This window comes from Empidonax traillii, unplaced genomic scaffold (assembly GCF_003031625.1).
Source record: "Empidonax traillii isolate 1590-97213 ecotype Southwest subspecies unplaced genomic scaffold, ASM303162v1 scaffold18:size2335232, whole genome shotgun sequence".
NCBI classification, from domain to species: Eukaryota; Metazoa; Chordata; class Aves; order Passeriformes; family Tyrannidae; genus Empidonax; species Empidonax traillii.
In genome coordinates, this window is record NW_020955211.1 from 286,160 (window position 1) to 305,332 (window position 19,173).

The 19,173-nt window shown below is 39.9% G+C and overlaps 1 protein-coding gene across 1 annotated transcript in view; it reads right to left on the reverse strand.

Moving 5' to 3' along the window:
• Positions 1–16,654, reverse strand: part of ST8SIA4 (ST8 alpha-N-acetyl-neuraminide alpha-2,8-sialyltransferase 4) — a 54,870-nt gene extending 38,216 nt beyond the window's left edge. The window contains exons 1-3 of the mRNA XM_027896699.1: positions 16,241–16,654; positions 11,844–11,975; positions 997–1,254 (exon numbers count right to left, since the gene is read on the reverse strand). Of these exons, the coding sequence (XP_027752500.1) occupies positions 997–1,254; positions 11,844–11,975; positions 16,241–16,353 (503 nt within the window). The 5' untranslated portion in view covers positions 16,354–16,654. The remainder of the gene's footprint in view (positions 1–996; positions 1,255–11,843; positions 11,976–16,240) is intronic.
• Between the last annotated feature and the right edge of the window lie 2,519 nt (positions 16,655–19,173).

Consider the following 19,173-nt stretch of genomic DNA (forward strand, 5'->3'; position numbering starts at 1 on the left):
CTTCTGCAGTAAGGATGCTAATTTGAATACCTAGTGGTACAAGTAAAACAAATAAGGAAAAGAAAGAACAATGTGTTATTGCTTCATCTTTCAAATGAAATACAAGTCTCATGTATATCCTGCTTGATCTATGTACTAAAAACCTGTAATTTTTCTTTTTCTCTGTCCTTTTGATATTTTTTGCCACCATCTTTCTTGAAAGTGAGAAAAGAAAGAGCAAATAACTCACAATGACTACTATTTCTACATTGTTTTCTGTTACTACCCTCCTGTTTTCTGCCTTTTCACCCTCCTCAAACCAAACCAATTGAAACTTCTGCTTCAAAAGCAGAAGGACCTGTCTCCTCCTCAACATTCTCTATATAATGCCAAGCTGTTAAGTGAGGTCAGTTTTCCCCTTTGATATATGAAATCCAAAGGTATTCTACTATGTTTGAGTATGTTTGAAGTATGAATAAAAAGCAATACATATCAACATTTTTGCCCAAAATGCAGAAATGTGTTATTAGAGCAATGTGAAGGAATATAGATGGGTGACTTCCAACTATCTTAACGGCAGCCTGGTTCAGCATCAATACATCACATCAAAATTTTACTCCATGCTGAACATAAGTACTAAAGTAATTTACAGAAGGCCATCTGTATTGACTAAGAGCTAAGAAAGAGTAATTTCTGAGAGAGAAAATATTTTGCATTTATTCTACCAAGGCCTCTGTAAGAATATTTATTTTGTCTGGAATAAGAACAGCAAAAAGCAAAAATAAGCAGCACAAGTTTCTCTCCTTGGTCCTTGTTTTATATTCACTGTAAAAATAACCTTGCAAATAAAACAAGCATGTATTTAAATATGAGGAATCACACAGCAATGAATATTGTTTCAGATTAATTTCAGATAATGCTTATAGCATATACCTCTGATTAAAACATTTCTCCTAGCTTTTCTCCAAGAAAAATATTAGCCAAGAAATGTATCTTCAACAGCAGATGAAAACTTACCTTATTACAAAGTCATGGCTATCAATCTCTTTTCCACAGCCACTCTTCAGAAGGATACCAGAATTTCCAACAACTGCACATGTTTTAAATCGGCGATTCTTCATTGGGGAAACTTCAGGGAGAAGGCTGTGCAAATCCTGAGAGATGTTTAGGGTGCGACGCCTGTCCAGTACATAATGAATTACATCTCCCGGTTTGAAGCTGCTTTTGACCACTGAGACATCTCTTTCAGCATCCAAGAATTGAAGAATGTTCTTTCTGCATTGACAGAAAAATGCAAAGATAAAACCCAACACTCCCCGCTCGAACAGAGATTATCTAAACAGCAATACAGACTGCACAAAGTATACAACATAAAGCAGAGGGTAGGCAGTGTCAGTCATACTAAGGTCATTTCCCATGCTCTAGGATGGAGTTAAAGCAAAGCTGTTAGGATGGATCAGCTGATCAGATCGTGGTTACAAAAATACTACAGAAATAGAGCTTAATGACTTCCATAGACAAAGGCACCCGGAGACCATGGGAAGATAACTATGGAAATTAGAAAGCATACAGATTTTTACTATCTTTACAAAATTCTGGAAAAAACACATTTTTAAAAAGGACTGTGGAGGTTTGTTTTCATAGAAACACAGCTGAATATATAAAGTATGGTTTAAAAAATGTTATCTCTTAGAAATCAGGTTGGTTCAGGAATTGTCCTGTCTCTTATAGATTCTTATTTCACCATAAGAGTAACACACTCAGTTTAGCATAAACTTCCTCCTAATTAACTGAAGTTCAGCTACAGTCATCCTAATTAACTTGAAATGAGAACACCCACAGTCTTTTGTACAATTTCAACAAAAATTAAACTAAAATTTAAACTGCAAATTAAATGGCAGCTCAGGGTCTAGTCAAGCTGTTAGCTGAACTCAAAACCACTTATGAACTCTTCATCACTTTGAACCATTTATTATGCTTCTCTGCAATTAATTGTTTAAACTGTTAGACAGGTTCAGACACACGTGACCAAAACAGAATCACAGAATTAACTGGGTTGGAAGAGACCTCCGAGATCATCAAGTCCAACCCTTGATCCAACCCCACTGTGATTACTAGATCATGGCACTCAGTGCCACATCCAGCCTCATCTTAAAAACCCCCAGGGATGGTGAATCCACCATCTCTCTGGGCAGGCCATTCCAATGCCTGATCACTCTCTCTATAAAGAACTTCTTTCTAATATCCAACCTAAACCTCCCCTGACAGAGCTTAAGCCTGTGCCCTCTTGTCCTGTTGCTGATTGCCTGGGAGAAGAGACCAACCCCCACCTGGCTACAACCTCCTTTCAGGGCGTTGTAGAGAGTGATGAAGTCTCTCTTGAGCCTCCTCTTCTCCAGACTAAACAACCCCAGCTCCATCGGCCTCTCCTCACAGGACTTGTGCTCGAGTCCCTTCACCAGCCTCGTTGCTCTTCTCTGGATCTACTCCAGCACCTCAATGTCTTTCCTGAACTGAGGGGCTCAGAACTGGACACAATACTCAAAAGTGTGGCCTCACCAGCTTTGGTTTAATAACCTACCATGGATCAAGTGAACTGTGGCAATTAAACAGTTATATATTCCCAGTCTACAGCAAGTAACAGGTGAAGAATGGTTGCTTTTATGTCAGCTGAAGAAGTCAAGTCATGGTAACTGTACCTGCTTATGGGGTTAGTGCATCAGGATGCTTTGCCCAAGTGGGGTAAAACAGCTCAAACTTCACTCTAATTGCAAAAGTTATCAGTGGGGGATGGAGAAGGGTGGATGACCCTACTTTTGGTTCTGAAGAATGCTGAGACTGGTCTGATTTATCAATCCTAAAGTTAAACATTTTGGGGATGTGAAGAATAATCTTTCCTGACAGAAACTGGCACTGGTGAGGATGCAGCAGACAAAGCTCCTGGTAAAGGAACCAACAAGTGATAATACTGATAACTTACTTAAAGCTGCTGAGTTGACACACCTGGCCTGAAGATGTATGACTGATAGTTAATCCCTTTATACTACAAAAGCCCAGCATCTCTTTTTAATGGTAGGGAATTCTAACACAGCCCTTCTTGGAGAGTGTATGGAGATTCCTCCTTCAGTGGGGACCCCTCTCAAGGTTACTTCTCGAGGCCAAGCAAAAGAGACTTGCCCACAGTCACTGGTATGCACGAGTACCATCAATTTCAGTTCAATTGTTTTGCCAGCTTTAGTATCATTGCTCCAACCTGGCTTCAATAAATAGTGCACCACATTAGTAGGTATAACTCTCTACATACTGTGTCATAAATAATTCTGATCTAAATCTTTTAATCTAATAATTATCATTATGATAATCAACTAAAAATTTATTTTATTAATGCAAGTATATTTGGTTTCCCACCTTTAATCCTGCGGAACAGTTATGCATAGGTTCAACTGCACCTATATAATCCTTTAAACATAAACTGGTGACCAAGTCTGGGGCTAAGACTGGATCCAGCCATTTAGAGTTTCCATTCTGCCCATGATAGCTGGGGACTGAGGTCCAAAAACTGGCACACTTTTCATACATAAGTTCAAAATAGGCATTTAATAACTGCAAGGTAATGGTTAATGTATGAGATGAATAAGACCTGCACTGACAGCACTGAGCAGTTTTAAGTATACACTCAACATAAAAAGCTTGGAAGGACTCCAGGCCAGAGCTGCAAGAGCCACTCGTGGCTCAGGATTACAAATAAGCAAAGCCTTACACGCCTGTGTCCACCCTTGCTCTGTGAAGCATGTATGTGTGTGAAGAGACATAAGACCACATTTGAACACAAGTACAATACTCTCAAGGAACTGAGCAGTGCTGAGCTGGGGCAGGGTGTTCAGTATGTGATAATTCTTACAGACACTTCTGCCTCTGCAAGTTTAACAAAACAAGAAACACAAAAACTTTATATTTTCCACTGTTTTCAGAAAGCAAAGTGAAATTTGAAAGAGAATAGATATTTTGTTAAGAGAATGTTATTTTTAAATATTGAGTTTTTGGAGCAGAACTTCCTTAGCGAACATCAAAACAGGAAAACATAACTAGAGATGCCACTCTAGCAGTTGCAACACTCAGTTACAGCCATAAAGGGAAATAATCCCCCACAAGTTAAAAGGGATAAACTATAGAAACATCCATGTTCACGAACCAGGTCTTGTGTCACTGCCTCAAAAAGGAAGAATATGTCTGAATCTTACAAGCAATGACACAAAATATTTACCATGGAACTGATCTTAAAAGCCACAGGGGAAGTGAAACATGATAAAAACATTTTTTAAAGTGACTCTTCACTTTTTTTAAAGTAGGACAGAAAAAAAAAAAAAAAGGAAAGAATATCTGGTGTGTCTTAGGCTATCAGTTACAGCTGTCATGTATGAGTGAAGCAGTATCAAAGTAAAGACAGCTTGTTCTGAGGCTCGGAATAACAAAGCAGAACAGGCAAGTCCTGAGTGTTGCTTCTGGTAAGACCAGGCAAGGTATTTCTGAAAAAGGAAGATGAGGACTCAGGTTCAGCCTTTAAGTTGAATGGATTTAAAATCTCCATGAGTTTGATGGCTTTACTTTGTGGGCACTCTGCAACAGATACATGAATTGCTACACAATGAAAAAGAGCAAGAAAGAAGGAACTTCCCAATCTAGAAGGATTAAAATCTACTAGAAGTATTCAGTATCTAGGAACAGAGCTACTATAGCTGGGTCTGTAAAGGATATGACAAATGCATCAAAAACTATGAATAGCATCACCTAAGCTATCCATTATGTGAGACTCATTTCACATGCACTCTGACTTGAGAAGGGGTGAGAACAAGTCTCAAAAAGCAAAAAAATTATGTGAAGTGTACAGTAGCCTAGAGTTCTGACTAGAAAAAGTCACATGTGATCACGAAAAGATTTGCTTTAGTAATTTAAAGCACTCATCCATGATAGGTAGAATGAATGGGCCTAAAACTGTTTCTTGATAGCAAAAAAGTAGCAGCATTTGTGCATGAATACAGTATCCTACGTAAAAAGAGGAAGGCAATGAAGTTATGCAAAGAACGACAAAAAAATAAAAGCACCTCAGCTTCCATTATTAATTTGGTTATTTACATTCAAAATTTATTTATCAATATGCTATAGAAGTTCTCCAAAGACTGATGTGGATCTGAATTAAAATCAGAAAATCAATCACGTACTTAACACAGCTGAAATTTCTAAAAGGTCTAAGGAATTTATTTTACAATAAAATTTTGAGATGGGTAGAAGTCACTGAATCTTAGTGTCTTCTCATATTTTTAAAAATGTTTTCTTACCTGAAGCTGTCATTAGCATATACAATTAAATGTGCACACAGGTATTACAGTACACAATAGAATCATTTTATAAGAGATTTGCTATTATTAATATATTTTTATTGATTTGTCTGACTCTATCCAGATATCTTTTAATGCTGGAAGAAATATGACAAAGAATGCAGAGTTCATGCTATTGTTTTAAGTTCCTCTGTGTTGCTGACTCATCTGTTCCATGGGGATAGCAGTACTTCCCATTTTCACACAAACGCTAAGAGGAAAAAAAATGTCTAAGGCATGTGACAAAACCTGAACATACATTCATGAGTGTTTCAGTCAGTCTAGATGCTGATTAATAACAACTTGTTTCAATCTCTGTTCTGTCCCACAGAATAAAAAACAGCACTACAATGTTATTCTTATTAAACCGACATGACAAAATAATGTCAAGTTAATGCTAATCCACTTCAAACTGCTTATAAAATTCAAAGTAAGCTCAATTCCACCAAGGCAAAAACCACCATGATTTTTAGCAAACTTTGAAGCAAAGGTGTTCTGCAACTTTAAGCTAAGATGTATACACAAACAGTTCTATTTGAGGTCTCCAAGTTTTGTTATGACAAATAAAAGTCTATCATGAGTGTAGCCGGAGCCCTTTTGTGGGCAGGTGAGACAGATGTGGCTCACCCTTATTTGAAGCCAAGCAGCTGTTTGCATCATGTTTACTTGACTCACAGAAATACAGTGTCACAATCTGTGGTTGACCTAAGGTTTTATTTTGATAACCAGAAACAGATTTTCACAATACTTAAGTATCTACTTAAACTCCCAGTTATCTGACAAAGTTCATGTAACAGATAGTAATGTCTCTGAATAAGCTTTCCAAATGTTGTAACTATGTATTGCTCTGGGGCAATATGGTGATATTTTTCTCCTTTTGTTCCTTTTTTTTTTTTTTAGTTTTATTTGGTACTGTAGCCTTTGTACTACAAAATTGTTGTAATGTCAAACTATTCTTCATCAGTCACAGAATTGTGTGGATTAAGGAAAGAAAATTAAACGACTAAATCATTTGGCTTTTAAGATTACAAATAATACTATATTTTTAGAAATTCTCAACAAAACTGAAATATGACCTCCAATGCTTCTCCTAGGAAAATCATTTCTTTAGAGGAAGGCAGTGCCAGAAACCCTTACTGCTGGGGCATCTGGGCTCATCTGGACAGTAATCATGACAGGAAGCCCCTAAAGGGCATCCTCAGTGCCCAGGAAGATGGGCTAGAACACCAGCAAACACATTATGGAACTAAGAGTTCACCCAATCCTCTCTGTATGCACTGAAGATCTACAAGCCTTCCAGCCTATGTTTATCTAATGTGTTCCTAATAACCTCTTGTGGTGAGGACTTGGCAAACTCCCTATGCAGCCTATATCAGTGCTTCCTTAGCCTTACCAGAGGCACAATACTCCTCACGCTAGCACATTTCCCATAGCAATTTGCCTGGGGATGGCAGACTACACTCTTCGCAAAATCTTTCATTTACTTGAGGATAAGAAGCAACTTACTTTTTTTTTAAAACTTTAATTTTTTAAGTTCTGCAGGTCATGATGTAGATTTCTGATCCCTCTTGCTTTCCTGCAGACTTTCTCTGACTAATTCACACAGGTCTAACAAACAATTCGATTTTCTAACCCCAGCAAGTCCTACTTCATGCTCGCCAGCTGGAAGGCAGAAGGTGGGCCTCAGCATCTGAAATTACCAAGGACTACAGCCTAGATAAAGCATGCTTTTTTTCAGCTAAATTAGTTTTTAAAAAAGCAGAAAAGAACAAGCTCTGTGGTCACAAAAGGTCACATCTTGCTCTTGTAGATGGCTGCAGTACCAGGTCCTTTTGGCTTCCTGACGACGCAGCAGTGACTGTGGGTGTTTGCACCTCTTGAGTTTCACTTCAGTTTGAATGAAAGGAATTTTAAAGAAACCTCTTCAAGGAAAGCAGATTTAGAATCATAGAATAATCTGGGTTGGAATAGGTCTTTAAAGGTTATCTAGTCCAACCACTAATTTGGATTTGTTAAAAACATGCCTAACTGCAAATAACCTTGAGATAATTCCTGGCAACCCCCAGACAACTGAGGCCACACAAACAGGAATGCCATAAAACAGGAGAGTGGGCATGCAAAAGGAAAAGAACAGACCGTGACTCAGCTTAGGTTTACCACAGGAAGCCTGGCCATATGCCAGCTTCTCATGAGGATAAGCAAGGTAGAGGGGCAAGCAAAAATCCCCTGAGGTTTATTACGACTAAACCAGACCAGAGAGCCCCAGCTTGCGTGGGATCTTTGACACACAGAAGATCTGAAGGAAACAGTGTAAATGGCCCCAAAATGTTGCTCCAAAAGCTTCAGACCAGTCGTAATGCTCCATTGCCAGTTCAGTACATACTGCTTGCACTTCAGGGACTTATCATAGCTGTTTCATGTAAACTTGAAAGACAAACAACGATAATAATCTGAACCTTTCTAAGGAGGAAACTGCCCTTATTTTTTTCTTTAGATGCTGTTAACATCTTACAAGTTCTCACACTATTCTGACAGGAAATTTTCCGTTACATTGCAGAGATAAATACATCCTCAATGTACTTTTTTTAAATTTTGCCTTCCTGCAATTCAAAACCTTCTGCTTCTTCCACCAGAAGTGCCCATATTTAATCAAAAATAAGTGGAAGAAAATCACACACTGAGACATCAGACTGTAGTTAATTTCATACAGCTCACAGATGAGCTGGTATCAGCCCTGTGTAGAATTCTTCCCCAGATAGGTTTGCATCATCTCAGACACATTCCTCCTTTCTGAAACTATGGCTTCCAATACAACAAGTTTCCTTATTTTCATAACCATAAGGAAAACCTTCACATTGCTACAGAGAATAGAAAGGACTTAAGGCATAAAACTGTAGCACATTCTCTTCCTCATGACAAATCATTCAGACAGAAAGGGAACCAAAAAAGCAGTCTTCCCTCCCTAGACACAAGAATTACCCATTATTCTTCAAAGAAGTTGTCAGCAATCAGAAGGTAACATCAGTTGGAAAAATCACTCTCCCACCAGACCAATCATGATTGGCAAGGTGTCAAATTTCCCACAGTCTCAAGTAATTAATAATACCAATATTTTCCTCCTCAATCACAGAAAGTCTAGCTCTTCTTTCTTATGTCTGCTTAACATCTCCAAAGGACTGCTGCTCTCCCAGGAAAGCTGCTACACTCCTCAGAGTGCCTTTTCTGGCTGCAAAGTCCCAGACCACCAGAAACCAAGTGAAAGCTTTCCATCCTTCCATGTGGTCCTGATAAAGGAGCTTTTTCATTCATTGACTCCTATCTGATCCTGGCCTTGCCAAAAATTCACCTTTGAGACTGATAGACTGGTCACTATCCTAAGCAAAAATAAGTGGCCAGAGATGATGCCCACAGTCAACAAAGCAAAGTACAATATTCTAGATGCCAGCCAACTAGGTTCAACATACTATTGAACAAGAGTCCTTGCACAAAGTAAGGCTCACTTTCAAATATTTTCTTAATTTTAAATTTTTTTATGCAGGTATAAAGCTGATATAAGACATAAAAGTAGCTGTCATTTATTGGTGATTTTAAGTTTTATGAAATATCTTTATGCTGTACACTAATGGTTTTTCAGATTATTTCCCCACTCCTAAGAACTGAAAATGTTTTATGTATAATTCAACAGGCACTAGCTTGTTTTTTGTTTCTCTCTTACCGTTACTTCCTACGGTCAACCTCCCACCATAAGACCACCAAACACTGTTCATGTTAATAGTTGCAATAATAAAGCATGAATCATCTTCAAGGTCTATATGTACTTTGGAGGGTTGAACAGTTAGTTAAACCACAAGAACACTCTAGGACTTCACTAGACACACTTGAAGTTAGTCCTGGTAGGTGTGTAAGTGTAAAAATAAAGCCAAAATGCTTCTTACTGCTGTAACAGGGAAGAAAAGTGTATAGCAAACCACCTGTAAAAGTGAGAAAAAGCAGATCATTTAGTCAGCATCAGATTGAAACACATCTCACAAGGGTCTGCATGTGGTTTCCTCAGTGAAAAGCTTACCAAATGTCCCTCCCTCATTGCTGAGTACCATAATTGAATTTGCTATGCTGTGTCAGCAAAGACGATTTCTGGAAAGACTATGACTGGTTAGTAGCACTAATTCCTTTCATATAGTTCATGTCAGCTTTTGGCCCTAAATCATAATAATTTTAATTCTTTTACTGGTTCAGTTAAAACACTTGCTCTCTGCCTCAGTGTTCACGATAGTAGCTATTTCATCTCGAAACAAGACTGGCAGTGTAGACATAACCTCAGCTTGACACGCTCTACTATACAGAAAACCTTACAATACAGTAGAACCTCTACTGCTTAAATTAAGGTACAAGATATACTTTTTTCTCCACTGAATTTATGAGACCCCTCCAAAAAATTAAATCCTTCCCTGCACTACTTTTTTTAAAAACCATGTTATCATATCATGATGCTTCTTAAGTGTGCAACAGTAATTTATTAAATAAATGTTCCCCCTCCAGCCCACAGTAAAGAAAAAAATTATTTCAAAAATTGTGATTTTAGTACATTGAGATGATACACATGTACTAACAGGCTGGGAAAAACATCTAAACCGTTCTGTATTTTGATGTATTTTGCATTCGAAACAAGTGGAAAGTTAGCATAACCCAAGATCTATTTTTTTCCCTTATTTTCCTCAAAGAAGTGATTGTAATATTTTTACTTGTTTGTTGCATATTGGTTTTACATAGTTCTGAAATATGATACTCAATTTTTCAACAAAATTACTGAAAATAGTTATCCATCTCTACTTATAGTCACTCAACAACTTCCAAATCAGTTTAATTTACAAACAAAAAAACAGCTGTTTTCTTCCAATTGTCAAAGTTTCAACAGTACTCCTCTAGAGTTACTTAACATTTCTCCAACTTAAATTGTCAGTTATATGCATAGAAATTTTAAATACCGTCACTGATGTTGACAATCTGCTTATCCTTCCTAGACTGTCCTGGAGCAGCCTTCATGTAACAACCATAAACTGGTCAAACAAACTGAATGATGGTTCTGGAACAAACCCCATTCCTAAAACGCACCTCAGCTGCATTTTAGAGTGCCCACACAGTCTTCATCAGTAGGAAACACAGCTAAGTGACTGAAGTCCTTGAACCTAGGCAGTCAACAAGTGAGGACTCCACAGAGAACTTGTCAAGTAGCTGAGTGACAGCTACATCCTCCATAGTATTAATTTTCTGCCTACCCAAATCCTGCTACGCTTTCCATCCTTTATGCTGCTCCTTGGCTTTTTGCAGTGGGGCTGGACTAGGTCCATCATATCACAAGGCTTCCAGAACATCAGTCCTTTACTACAGCTCCATACATTTCTGAGCTACCTTTATCTTCTGCATGTTTTAGGATTAGGGACATAAAATAGCATAAGTTCCTCCTTCAGAGAAGCCATGCTTTTGTACATGAGAAACAATGCCTGTTTAAGGAGTTTGGAAAAAGTCCTTTAATTTACAAAAAAATAAAATTACAAAACTTAAAAATAAGTAGAAAGACAAATCACATGGAAAACACATTTTAATTAGACCAGATTTCTACTCAAAATTTTAATATTCAGAAAATCAAGTCTAGTGTGCTACGTGATTGTTGCCAAAAATAGTTACATTTTCTCATTTTTCACATAATGTGACATTCCTATTCCTCCACACTGTGCAGTCATGCTCCATATGCTTCTTTCACTGGCCACCTTCCTGACGAAGATGGGGAAGGTATGACACAACAACATTAAGAGGCATCTGCTTACTCTTCCCTCAAGGTGCATAGACCCTCTGTGAACACTAACACACATAAGAACTATCCACTCACTCTGCTACTGAGTTGCCCCATCAGCAGCAGCCTAAGGCTCGTTTCGGTTTCTCTGACTTAAAGAAAGAAAACTGCCTAAGACATGGATACTGTCAGTGCCTGACCTGCCATGTGGACCAACTATGGCCAGAGTTGGATTCACAGCATTTGATGCCCTGGCTCTTGACTCCTGCATCTAAGCGGTCTGTCTAAGCTCCCTCTGTAGTTAAGGGAAGAAAACCGCTTTGTTCACAATACTTTCAGCTGTTCTATTTCAAACCTTTAGGATGAGAGGAAATCATGTCCTAAAAGTGCCGGATTCTCACCACTGACTGTGGAAGAGTTCTAAACAAGCGGCTTAAATGTGGACATGCATAATGTAGACGCTGATTGCACAGGTCTGACTGCCACAGCCAGACGAAAACATTTTATTAGTTCATACAAAGGATGACTCCACTTTGAAGTCTAATGCAATGCATTTGCACTTAACACTGAAACCTAAATATATAGTTACAAACCATCCACCTGAACTACTGTTTCCAGACCACAGAAATTATAAGAAACATGAATGAAAAGAATTACAGGCAATATGAAATGAACTGCTTTTCATTTAAGACACTCACCTGATTTCCATTACCAAAGAAGAATTGATTTTCCAACCTTCTACAGCATGCTGGAAGATTGAGGAGCCACCCTTTCGAATTATCTTATCAGAGCTATTGATCATTGATCTACTCAAACTCAGCTCACCATCTCTGCAATACAATATAGAAAAGACACAATTACACCAAGGCTAACTCCAGTTTTAAATAATTTACATCCCAAGCACCAGCAATATATCCTTTTATTCACCAGAAAAATAAGTAATTATCTCTCTGCTTTCTAAAGCAAATAAACTGTAACTGTGAAAAAATCTATGAGACAGATATATCTAATAGTTGAATATGCAATTTAAGAGCTTAAATATGTTTATACTTGTAACAAAATAGACATAAGAAAGACTACAATAAGCTACAAATTGTGAACCTGGATGAAACGTTATTATGTCTGTGAGGTAGATTCTGCACTTTTAGGTTCCAAATTTCTAGTAGTAAACTAACAATTAAGTGTTAACTTTCAAGCCTGTGCCCAGCAATTGCTCAAAATTTGCAATACTGGCCTAACAGACTTCTTTTGCATCCTATTGATACTTAAAGACTTTAATGGACAAAATTCCAGAATTAATGGCACACAAACCACAAAATTTCCCTGTCACTTGCTGAAACTTGAATGCACACATCCAAACCACCCCAATTGTCTTATCCTGTCCATCAGTCCATCAGTAATATTCATAACTTTTGGCAAGGTAACCTTAAAAAATAAAAAAATACAGTAAGTTGTGGGTGAACCACTGAACATCAGATGAGCTATCATAACGTTATCAGTTGCAATATTAGCCAGTAGGGTCACATAAATGGGATAGAGAATCCAAAACACTGAAAGCATAACTTAAGGTGTGAGCAGTAAAATCCATTTTTATCTCCATATGTTTCCATTATCTTCCATACCGTTCCCTTTTAGGTGCCAGAGCAATGTTCAGCTGTGTTCAAACACAGCTATTAATTGTAAATATATCAAAGTTGTTGAATATAACATTCTACCATGTAAAATATCTTGTAACTCACAAGTACACAGAACAATAAAATACAGAAATCTCCTTCTCTGTTAAATAAGCATGCTCTGAAATGCTGCCAATAACCGTAACATAACTTGCAAACAGAACTTCTGACCACAGCCCTTCAACAAATGAAATGGAAAAGATACAAGACTGTAAGGTTTTCAGGGAATTGTTGACTCTTGTTTTCCTGTGGCTGTAAATTCTTAAAACAATTGGATCCCAGCCCTTAATAAGAACTACAGCAACATTACTGCAGGATATATTAAGCAGTAACAATTGGTAAACTATATAGCAGGCTAAACTCAAGCTAACCTGCCATGGAACATTAATCAAACTAAATTAAGAAAACTGGTATCATGTAGTAATTTCTAAAAAATTTGCAAAAAAAAAAAAGTAACAAACCAGTGTTATACACTTCACCAAAACCAGCTCTGATTTTACTCGTGGCATTTTCTCCCTCACCGTCCCCTCCGCCAACACTGACATCTCACCGATGCAGATGTAAGGCTGCCACCTATCGAAAACCTGCGACTTTAGGTACAAGACCTGAGGCAAATTATCCAAATACCGCTAACTTGAGGGCATGGGAGGATGCTGCACAAGGCCCTAAATTCAATAATCAGAATGCAACTTATACTTTTTCCTATATTAATTTTTTTAATTCCATAAACTTTTTCCATAAGGGTTGTAATAGTATTTACTACATATATACTCCTGCATGCATTTTCTAGATGCACTGAGTGCATGCATCTAAAGGAAGATTACCAAAATACATCCAAGTACATTCTCAGTCTAGACGTACTTCAGAGATGTCTCTAGTTCATTCTTGGTTAAATATTATTTAGCAGACGTTTGAACGTGAGATAATTGACAAAACTTAGCAACAAAATATACTGCCAACACTTAAAGCACCACAGCAGTTGAAATGTCATTTTCTTCCATCTTTACAGTTTACATATGTAGTGAGCTACAGAGATTGTACTTTAAAACTGTGTTAAAGTATGTTCTTATGAGCTAAAAGAAAGTCCCAGGCACTTTGTGTTAAAGTACTACTATGAACGCAAATGTGCTCACCTACATCCTCCTCTCCCTTTTAATGGCATTGTTCTATTAAATTTTCACTTAAAGTAATATTAAATAAACTAACACATAAAAAAAAAATTCTTCCGGTAACTCTTCATTGTGTAAATAACTTTGAAATAAATTTGGGTTACTCTGAATCTTCTAGAACCACTGCAAATCCTCTCTGCTGTAAATGAAACAGCTGCCATAATGTGACAGCAACTTATAGCTGACAGTGTCAGCTTTCACTCTGAAGCACCTAGCCTTGGCAACCATTCAGACCAATATCATGAGACAATCCCTTCTCCTGAAGATAGTTCATTATATAAAGTAACTTCCTTCAAGCATATTCCATATCAGTGGAAGATGACACTGTTTAAGAAACACTGCATTGAACATAAAATCCGTGTTTCATTACTTGCTTAACCTTTAAAGGGACATTACTGTCTATTTGAAACAGGGAGTGCTTTGCAATTATTGTCCTAGCAAACTTTGCTATGAGAGCATACAGGTGGTATAAGGTTTATCATATAATTTGGAATTGCATATAGTCCATTTTGGAACATGTGTAATTTACCCAAGGTGGGTGTCAATAATAACCATAAGATGTGCCATCCTGCACATTCATAGTTCTGCATTACTGGTACTTCTGAAAGTAAAACAGAAAAGTGACTTTGGTCGCCCACATGGCCAGTCAAAAATAACCAAATGTCATGAACCCCTAATTCTGGAGAAAGGCAAGTGTAACACCAATACTGGCAGCAAATAGTAGTAATACACTTAGGCGGTTTTTTTCTGTTTCATACAGTAATGAATGGGATGACAGGTTGTGAAGAGAAACGATATTTCAACAGCGAAAGTGACTAGCATCATGCTGAACAAGAAGTCTCACTGATAACAAAGAAATAAATATATCACTAAATCACCTGGCAGAAGTACATTATACTATATTTTAAAGTGTTTGTTAAGAACACAGCATGACAAATTACACTTATTTTCTTTCCTTTAATATTAAAACATCAGTTCATTTTAGTACCTTTTCAACTGTGTCAAATCTCTTGCAGTAAGCTGGAGGGGGCTCTTCTTTGCAAACTTAGATATGGTAATTTCTGAATAATTTTAACAACTACCTCTAGTCCAACAGGAAGCAGTACACACTAAGAAACATGGGTATCTTTAATGACAATTCTGCCTCACACACTGATTTTCATGTGTGTTTTCACACACCTATAACCCCAAAATTTTAAACTTCTGTACATCTCCTAAGTCTACAGACAGTTTTGTGGAAGAAACCGGGGTTACACTCAGGCTGGATAAGCGGGAAAGACACCAGCAAGTTGTGAAAATCTTGAATAACATGGGAAACAAACAATGCAGACACACAAGTGAGGCAAGCCCCTGCTCCCGGGAATTCCGGGGCCACTGCTGTCCAGCTGTGCCCAGCTGCCTGTGCTCCGCTGTCGCATCAGCCTGCCTGAACAGGGAGGAGGGATTCACTTTCTGTCTGTAACTCCAGGGCCAAGAGGGGACTAAATAGGCTGTAATTTCTGCAGCTTCCTCCAGGCCTGTACGGGTACTTACAACGCCCTTATGCCTCCTCCTCAAATTAAGGCAAGGGTTTATACGAGACGAAAATCTGCTGTGAACAGCATTCTTCCCCCCAGGCGACTTTCAAAAGCAAACAGAAAGAGTGAGCCCCTACTCAGCTTTTGCTGATTTCATTAAGCGACCAAGGCTTTTATGTATCCCTCCAGCGAAAACAAAATCTTATACTCCTCCAAGGAGACACCAGCTTGGCTGAAAACCCAACGTCTCCATAGAATAGCTACAAGTTGGGAGAAAAATGAGAAATACTGGTATTCATGTACACAAACACAACGACCGACAAAGAGAAAGCTGAGGTGCAAAGAGAAAAATAGCAAGGGACTCTTCGCCTTTTGTTTCCAGTCGAAGACAGGCAGGAGGGGGAAAGCATGTAACAGACGGTTTCAGCAAGGGACCAGAGTTTCCAGCGGAGGAACCTTCGGAGCCAAGCGGGATGACCCACACCCTCCCAGCGCAAGCATCCCTAAGGAGCACTGAAGTTATGCAGAGCTCCCAGGCGAAACTTCAAGGACAGAGGCAGGAGTCACCCGCACCCCGGCACGCTCGCACCTCCCCGACAGGTTACGAAGGCAGGAAACGAGGCAGGGGCGCCGGGGCACCTGCCGAGCCCGGCGGGGACGCGGAGGGGACTGCGGGCAGCGACACGGCCCCGCTGCCCGCCCGGGAAGCCCTCCCGGCGCGGTGCCCCGCAATTACCCAGCGAGAGGTGCCTCCTGGCGCTCCTCGGTCCGCGCTATTTCCTTCGTCTTATAGAAGATGAGGAGGAGACTTATGGTGCACACAGTCCACCTCTTCCTGACGGAACGCATGTCTTCTGCGAAACGCGGGCCCCCTCCCCCTTTTCCTTTGTTTGTCAGGGGTGTGCGGGGAAACAACTCCTCACGCGGTAAGAATTGCCAAAAACACGGTGATGCTCGGGGTTTTTCTCCACCCCCCGAAATAATTACGGCAGAAAAAAAAAATTAAATCAAACCAGGTGGGCGCAGAGACTGAGGGGCTGTGCGGCGTTTAGTCTGTCTGTCTGTCTTTCGCCCTGCCCAGCAGTCGGGCGTACAGGCGGCGGCTAGCTCGCCTTGAGCCGGGGTGACGAGCCCGCTCCGTCGTCCCTGCTCGCCCGCTCGCCGAGCCGAGAAGGAAACCCCGCTCCGGTCCGCGTCCGGCTCCGCTGCGGTGCCGCTCGGCCCGGGGGCGCGGCCGGTGCCGCCCCCGGCTCGGCGGGGCGGGGCGGGCGGAGCGCGACCAATGCGCGCCCGGCGGGGGCGGTTCTTGGAGAGCAGGACACAGACGGCACCCGGCGGGTCCGGGGAGTGAGGGGGGTGCGCAAGTGTGGCTGTGTTTTGGGGGGGCTCGCCCTCCCAGCCTGGCGCATGGCGTGAGTACCCTGATGGCCCGTCGGGCGTCAGAAAGTTAGACGGGAGGAGCGCCAACGCGGTGCCGACGGAAAGGAACGCGATTTATTTGAAGAGGGGGGTTGTTAATATTTAATTTTTTTCCCCCTCTCTGCCCCAATGGACGGTTGGAGATTGAAAAGGGCGCTGGAGGGTTTTTCCCCACCTTGGAATCTGCCCTAGCCACTACAGGAGAAGGCGGAGGTGCGGGAGGGAAGCGACGTGGCCCCCGCACACGCCCGCCGGGAGTCTCGGAGCCAAATCCGCCACCCGCGCCCCGTTGCCCGGCATCCTGTTTCACCCACGCGGTCTCAAATGTCCGTTATTTTCCCATCTTCTGCTGGGACGGTTTCTCTGAAATGCACAAAGGAAAAAAAAAGAAACAAATCTTTAAGATGCATAATGCAACCTGAAAAAATAAATTGTCAGCTGTATCTGTTTTTCTCAGTCTTGTTTCGCCCTCTTCAAAGTGACTGCGCTGCCCTGGGACTATGCTTGTTCTATGTGACAGGGAGCTGCCCACAGTTCTCGTTTGCATTTGTGTAGAAGGCAAGACCAACATCACTTTTCTCCCTTAGGGATCCAGGAGGAATTTGTGACAAATCTAGTGTGACTTCCCTGTCTTGGCTTATGTTAAGAGCAGGAGCTCATGGGATGAAAGAACCTTCTCTGGTTCTATTCGGTCTGATATCTTGTCTCCAGAATTGTTCAGTAACAGACATTTCACAGAAAGATGCAAGCAAATTTGGTGATAAGTGTGGATTTTTCCATCCCAAAAGAGTACTCCCTCATGGGCATTAGAAGTGGAGAAAGATTAGAGAAGTTGCTGCTAAGAGTTGTTATGTTCTGAAAATCAGTTTTGTGGAGTAGGAAAGGTTTAATTCAGCTTCAGAGGAATGGAATGGAAACTGCAATTTCCTTCCACACAAACCAGATCAAGCTGCTCTTTCTATGCTTTTCTCTGCTATAGCTCTGATAACCTGGTGTCAGAAAGTGACATCTAAAAGGCATTAGCAGCAAAAGGAAAAGAAAAACATTCTAACTGTGAGAGTGAAATTCAAATTATAATATAATTATACTATAATTTCTGACATACATTCTTTTCTAGAAAAAAAAATCAATGCAAAGCTGTGTTTAATACTATTGTAAAAATGAATCACATGTTTAGCTGAACAGTTAAGATTCCATCAGTGTTGTTAACCCTGTTGAGCATCTGCAATACTCTTTTTTAATACATTACATAATTTTTGTATATTAGATTATTTTCATAGTTAGATGGACTCATCATCAACAGGTGTTGAAAATGAGGATCATTTGGGATACAGAGGATGCCTTGCCCAGCAGTGCACTTTTCTCTCTGTGCTCACTCTGGTTGTGACCAGTCTGACTGAACCTGACCTCCATCACCCAGAGCGGCCAAAAAAGTTGACTTCAAGATCCAAACCATCAAGACTCTCAAACTTTTATTCAGTTACTAGAAAGCAAAACTATCAGTTTACACAGTTAAAATATGGAGAAAATCACTATTCCAAAAGCACAACGTGCTCAGTAGTCTGTGGCATTTTCAGGAACATTCATGCTGTTCCCATGCCTGTCGTTCTACTATCATGAGGACACACGTGTGTCAGAAGCAGAATTGGGATCCTGAGGTAGCCCAGATCATCCACTGCAGTGATTCAGCGTCTTCACCTTCTGTTCATGCTAATCTAAGTTCTGAGGTTATCTGCATAGCAGGGTCCCAGAGTCACAGGAGTTGCTTAAAAGTGGATGCAGGGCAAGTTCCTAACTTCTTCATTGCTCTTCAAAATCAGTCCCAAGTTTTAATTCAAGAATAGCCTTACAGCTGTGCCTGCAGTGAGGAAGACCCCTCGCTTAGCTGTTCTGCCCTCCCTAAGGGCATTCCTCCTGGTATGGTCTTACATATAATCTCTGTGATGTACTCAAGTAACAGGTAGACACATATAGTGTACAGGTGTATACATTTCCTTTGGTACATTTCATTTGTAATGATTAAATTTATTATTACACAAAATGAGTTTACTGTTTGAATTCTCGTTCAAACATTCATCTGGTATTTCACCAATTCCTTTAATTATCTTTCTTTAATGCATCATCAACAGCACTTCATAACTCTAACAGGCTATCCAAATTATGCCTTGAAATTATTTTGTCTTTCTCATATGGTCTAATGATATTTAAATAATGAATAGCATTTATATCAAATAGTATGGTTTATTTAAC